The sequence below is a fragment of the Hipposideros armiger genome, unplaced genomic scaffold (assembly GCF_001890085.2).
Source record: "Hipposideros armiger isolate ML-2016 unplaced genomic scaffold, ASM189008v1 scaffold_3, whole genome shotgun sequence".
NCBI lineage: Eukaryota > Metazoa > Chordata > Mammalia > Chiroptera > Hipposideridae > Hipposideros > Hipposideros armiger.
In genome coordinates this window covers 9033081-9039262 of record NW_017731353.1, presented here as the reverse complement: position 1 = coordinate 9039262, position 6182 = coordinate 9033081, and the positions used below count along the sequence as shown (strand labels likewise).

General features: G+C 56.4%; 1 protein-coding gene across 1 annotated transcript in view; it reads right to left on the bottom strand.

The window, feature by feature from the left end:
• Window positions 1-3682: 3682 nt before the first annotated feature.
• The window catches only part of PTGDS (prostaglandin D2 synthase), a 3434-nt gene continuing 934 nt past the window's right edge, over window positions 3683-6182 (bottom strand). Inside the window, exons 2-7 of the mRNA XM_019641328.1 lie at window positions 5934-6073; window positions 5755-5831; window positions 4995-5111; window positions 4801-4902; window positions 4167-4192; window positions 3683-3822 (exon numbers count right to left, since the gene is read on the bottom strand). Of these exons, the coding sequence (XP_019496873.1) occupies window positions 4176-4192; window positions 4801-4902; window positions 4995-5111; window positions 5755-5831; window positions 5934-6073 (453 nt within the window). The 3' untranslated portion in view covers window positions 3683-3822; window positions 4167-4175. The remainder of the gene's footprint in view (window positions 3823-4166; window positions 4193-4800; window positions 4903-4994; window positions 5112-5754; window positions 5832-5933; window positions 6074-6182) is intronic.

Sequence of the window (6182 nt, the reverse complement as noted above, 5' to 3'; positions counted from 1 at the left end):
ATGCTTTAAGTAGACCAAAAAGATTTATAGGACTTTTGATTGCTGGAATTATGGCTTTAGTGACTGTCATTGCAACTGCTGCTACTGCTGCAGTAGTTCTTTCACAAACTGTTCAAAATGCGCATTATGTTAATAACCTTTCTAAGAATGTTACCTTGGCTCTGGGAACTCAAGAAATTATAAATGAGAAATTAGAGCAAAAGGTAAATGCCTTATATGATACAGTTCAATATGTGGGAGATGAAATTCAGAGTATTAAGGTCAGATCTCATTTGGTATGTCATTCGGAGTATCATTGGATTTGTGTAACCCCAAAAATGTACAATAGTAGTCAGCATGAGTGGAATAGAGTTCGTCTGCATCTTCAGGAAATATGGCATAATGCTAATCTGTCTTTAGACATGTTTCGGCTTCATGATGAGATAAGAAATATGAAAAAAGCTGAACCCTTAAAATTTGATGCAGCTCAAGCTGCCTATAAGTTTGTTGAAATGGTGAGAAACTCCTAACCCTCTATGCCAAATATTGCCCATTCTGTTATGGCGTTTCTTGCATTGGGCCTCTGTGTCTGTTTGGTTCTGTGCCTACTCCCCGTCCTCATTAAATGCTTCATTAATAGGATGTTGGAGATTCAAGCCAATATCCATGAGATTAAGCTTAGGGTGATGCTTTAAGACTGGCCGCCTGTTCATTTGCTCCACTCCCCCCACATTTAGCGAAGGCAGGGTAGTCAATGACAGGTAAGATTTCCCTGGGGGTAATCAACCTAAGACAGGGTTTGATCCTAAGATGATCAAATGCCAATGACGGGTAAGGTTATCACTTACAAGGGAAACGCCTAAGACAGGCACTGTCTTTCGCTGCCACCTGGGGTCACAGGTGTGCTTTATTAAATAAAAAAGGGGGAGATGTTGGGAGCCATGCAGGCTGACTTTACTGATTGCATATCTTGTTTTACTTCTTGTTTTACTTGCACCTGGAGGGTGTTTTGCTTAATCTCCAAGTTTGTGGAGAGAATGGCCAGTGCCTTGGGAGACACAATAAAGATAGATGGCTATCTGGGATTATGGAAGAAATTGTCCCCACTGACCTTTAAGTTTCTAAGTGGATTATCAATGAATTACTCTGGAATGAGGTAGTGCGTATTTGTCCTTTCTTTTTTGTACTCACCCTGAATGTATATAATGGTGGTGGAAAATAAACTCGGGGCTTCAGTATTTACTGGAGTCCCACCGGTAACTCTCTCTTCTGTCTCTTTTCTTAATCCTCGCGCCCCCACTCAGGACTGTTCAACATATCGGCTGGTTCCGATAGGGCTGGCACGTTCAGGGACACGAGGAGGTCAGCAGGGCTGGAGGCAGTGGGGCCAGAGGAGGGCCGATCAGGGAGGGTCTTGTTGGCCACCTAAGGACTTTGGTCTTGACTCTGGGTGAGATGGGACACACTGGGGGCGGTTGTGAGACGAGGAGGCATGACTGACAGATCTTGCACTTGCATCCTATGGGCTTCTGGGTGGAAAACTGGAAAATGGCTGCCCCCGTGAGGCCAAAGCAGGGTGATGCAGGACAAGACGGGCCCTGGGCTGATCTGCAGGTGCCAAAGGATAGCCCCTCTTGGGCCCAGAGGGGCCCTGCGGGGCTGCCCCACCTTAGAAGGAAGCCTCCCTCTGAGGGAAGTGTCCTCAAGGCCATGGAGGGCAGCCTGCATCACCACACTCCAGCTCCTTCCCAGTTAGCGGAGGAAGGCAGGGGGAGCAGAGCCCAGTGGCAAGACATCCTGTGCCAGTCTCCAGGAGTGCAATCCTCTCCACCTCGTGGCCTTAAATCCCTCCTGTCGCCACATGGCACCCTTCTTAGTCCATGTGGAAACTGAATGACAACCATCTGAGGTGGGCAGATGGTGCCGCATCCAAGCATCAGGAGAAGTGAAGTTGAGAGGGTGAGTTACGGGTCACAGATGTGGGAGGGGCTGGCTATCTGGGCTTTCCCACACTCTCTTCCCCACTCCCCCAGGGCTTCAAGTCCAGACTGGTGTCAGGCAGAAGGAAAAGTACTGTAAGCCATCACCCAGATGGAACAATTATCAACACTTTGATGTATTTGCATCTGGTATTTTTTTCTGAACTATTTACAGATTGTTGTCCTAAAAAAACCCAGAAACCAAAAAACAAAGCCAGTCAGTTATTTATCAGCAGAAATGGGAAACAACAAAGAACTGGAATTTGAGACATGCAAGCTATGGCAAAACCATACGCAAGTGGGCAGAACAGAACAGGAGAACTTTCTTTTATAGAGGAAAGGAGGGAGTTGGGAAGGACTGTTACAAAGAGCCCATTGGAGGAAATGGAGTTGGAAGTGTCTTGGTTTCTCATTGGCCTGTTTGTGACAGTCTCTCATTGGCTGAGCTATTCCCAGGTAAGGAGAAAATCTTCCTCCTACTGGGGTAGTAACAAAAAACATCTGTTGGCGATGCAGGTGTCTTTTCCTATTTGGGGTAATTGACAATGAATGGTAGGGCAGGAGAGCTCCCCCTACATGCCCTCCCACTCCAATTCTGGTTGAGGTTTTCTTTATTTTCACAAGAGATTATGTCATTTTACCCTCAAATTCTTTAGGATGTGTCTTTAAAGAACAGTGACATGGCATCGAAGTTGGCCTGTATGGTGACCTGGGCCTGGCATGTGGACACCCTGAGCACAGGATGGCAGAGAGAGCTGTCCAGCAGTGTCATCAGCATTGTGGAGGACGGTCCTGGTGACTGCATGGACTTGGGAGCAGGTCTTGATGCCCCCAAGAGGCCGTGGGGCGGCTGGCCTGCCCCCCAGGACAGACCCCCTGAGATAGGCTCCCAATCAGGTTTTGCCCTGCAGCTCCCTGGCCCATCCTCAGTGTTTCCACCTGGGGATGCTGCCGGCTGCCCTGAAGCAGGTCTTCTGGGCTGTTGGCTCCCAGCCTTCAGCTCAGGCACAGCCCCCAGCCCCCTTCCTCCAAGAAGCCCTCCCAGAAGCTCACAGTCCTTGGTGCCTTAGCAGGGCCTGGCTGAGGTCTGCCCAAGTGGGAACCTGGTGGGCCCAGGACAGGGTCCTGGAAATGGCCTCCCCAGCAGGAAGCAAGGGGCAAGGCTGCGAGGGAGACCACACTCCAGCAGGGCTCTATGGTCTTGGGGCCCAGGCAAGAGGCTAGGTACTGGGGGGCGCTTAGGTAGCCAGAGAGGATGTGAGGTTGGTCTGACTCCAGCCCACTCGGTCAGGCTGTTTCAGTCAGTGAAGTGGGGGCCAGACACTCCAGCCACCTTCTTCTTTGTCTCTGGAAACCCTTATCTTTGCCCAATCCCAGTGTGCTAATCCTGCAGCTTCAAAATCCACGGGGGAGCAAACTCCCCTTGGCCTTGGGCCTCTCCTGGCTGGTAAGGGGCAGGCTGTAGCTGGAGGGGCTGAGGGGAGGTCAGAGCCGTGCGTGGAGTAGATGGGGACTGATGGCATGTCCCCTTAGCAGCCCTGACTTCTGACCTGGCCCACCTCCCCCACCCCACCAGAAGCAAACACTAGTGAGCCCTTGTCCACCCCTTGTCATGCAGAACAGGGGTGGGGAGACAGAGGTGGTCAGGTCCCCAAGGGAGCCAGCCAGAGCCAGGCCCAGGGCAGTGATGGATGACTACAAGGACAGACAGAGAGCAGCCAGGCTGCTGATTTGCTTCCAGAGTTTATTCTCAGACGAAGGAGAAAGCCGAGGGGGCAGAGGCGGTGGTGGGAAGAGCCATGGCTGGGGTCTTGGAGGAGAACGGAGCAGGGCGGGCTGACCAGGTCTTGAGGGCTGGGGTCACCTGGCCAAGAAAGGAGGACCTGCAGCTGGAGCAGGCAGTATGGCCCTCCCTGCCCCAGGGTCTCCAGACTCTTTGGGGCTCCACCCTGCAGGGGAATGAACCCCTGTCCCAGAACTCCCTCAGCAAAGGGCACCAGCCTCCCCTGACCTCCCCACATGTTCCTGTCCCAGCCTCCAGCTCCTCCTACCCTCAACAGCCGCCTGAACCCCAGTGAAGACCCCTTCCCCATAGACCGGCCCGTCTGCCTGGGACCACCCTTGCATGGTGGAGTGTGTGTGTGCTGAATGAATGAATGAATGAATGGGGACTGTTGGGTGAAACCAGGCCATAGCCCACCCACTCACCTACTTGTGCTACTCCAGGCACTTATCTGCAAAGAAAGAAGGGGAGCACGGTCATTGCCCTGGGCCAGGGCCACTTTCCCGCACCCTCAGCCCTGGAGACTTGGTCATGGTTGACCCCCAGAACTGCCGACGCCATCACACTCCATCACTTCACCCCTCCCCCAGCCCCAACCTGTCCCAGAGTGGGCCGTCTGCCCCCCGCTGAGGCCTCAGGGAGCCCATGCCTGAGCCCCAGTGTGCTGGTGCCGTGTTCCCACAACGCCGTTATCCCACAATGCCGTGTTCCCAGAGGCACTGCCGCCCCACGGGTTCCATTTCTAGTGCCTGCCCCCCAACAGGCTGGGGACCAACCCCTGTGTCCTGGGGACTGACCAAGGCCCACACATTGGGTGCTTGGTGAATCTGGGGAGGGGGGTTTCTGGGAGAAGAAACATGTTCCATGTCCCACCTCCCCCACCAGGGGCTGTAGGTCAAGGTCATGCGGTGAGGACAGACTGCCCCCCTCTGGAGGCCACTTGCTGGTCAGTAGGCCTGTGGCCAGATGAACCCCACCCCTCCACCTTCCCTGAATCAGGAGACAGCCCGCCTCTGATCTGACCTAATCTCTTCCCCATCAGTCTAGCAGCCCCCTCACCGATTTGGGGCAGGAAGACAATGGTGTCCTCTGTGAAGCCCTGGGCCTCCGCGAAGGTGGTGAATTTCTCCTTCACTTCGGCCCTGGGGGTCTGGGTACGGCCTGGGGCAGGAAGGAGAAGCAGAGGCGGTCTCTGCTCTGCTCCCCACTCCATGGTGCCCCAGTGGGTCCCTGGTGTGGGATGGGGCACGTACTGTAGAGGAAGGCCATGTGGGTGTCCTGGCCGAGGGCTGTGGTGCCCGAGGTGTAGAGCAGGGCGTAGTCCTCATAGTCGGTGTCCACCACCCACACGGCATGCGCGCTGCCCGAGTCTGGGAACCCACAAGGCCACCCGTTGGGGACCCTGCCTCAAACCTCCGGTCCAGCTCGGGTTAGGCGGGGGCGCCCTCCGCTGGCTGGCTGTGGGAGCGGGCCCTGGGTGCCCTGCCTTGAGCTGGTTGCCTTCTCCACCCCCTCTCCTATTTGGGCAGCTGGCCAGCTCCCTGCTTTCTGCCTGCACAGCCTATAAACTGCAGGGCCCAGCGTTCCCAAAGCAGAAGTCCTGGGGGGCCAGCCAACACACAGGCCAAAGGGAAGAGGAGAGATTTTCCAGTGGGGAAGCCATCCCTGGGGAGAGCGAGGAGGCCCGGTGTGCGGGGGGTTGGGGGTTGCCTGTGTTCACCCCGCCCGGCCAGCAGGAGGGGGCAGCAGAGATTCGGGGAAGTTCCGTCCTGGGCCAGGGCGTGGCCCTGCAGGACGCGGCTCCAAAGTGGGTCCTGAGCGGAGAGACAGGGTCCCCGGTCCACCTCCCCTGAGCTGGGGCACGCCCAGGCCAGGCATTGGACTCGCTGACCCTGGTGGCGTGGCTCTTATCCCACTCGTGCACTGCTGAGGCGGGGGTTGGCCCAGAATCACCCGCCAGCAAGTGTTGCCCAGGGCTGGACCCAGGGGTCCCGGAAGGGGGCCCCCACTCACGGGGACTCGTGTAGCTGTAGTGGCCCGGCGGGCCCGCGGGCCGCAGCAGCAGAGTCCGGGTATCGCACTGGTTTTTCCTGCGGGCGGGTGGCTCTCGGGTCAGGATCATGTCCTGGGTGTCCCTAGACCGCCACGGGGAGGGGCGCTCTGGTCCCCGGAAGCCCGCCCAGCCGTCCCACCTGAGGAAGGTGTTGGTGAAGTTGAGGCCACCGTCCGCCATCGGGGCCACCACCGACTTGCACATGTACAGATTCTCCTTCTTCTCCCGCAACCAGCTCGAGTTGGAGGCGAGGCCCGAGGTGAACCAGCGCCCCAGGAACTGCGGCGAACAGCCCCCGTCCGGTCGGCCAGGATCCTCGCGGGCCCGCGGGGGTGGCGAGGGTGGGGCCCCTGCCCCTGCCCCTGCCCCTGCCCCTGCCCCTGCCCCT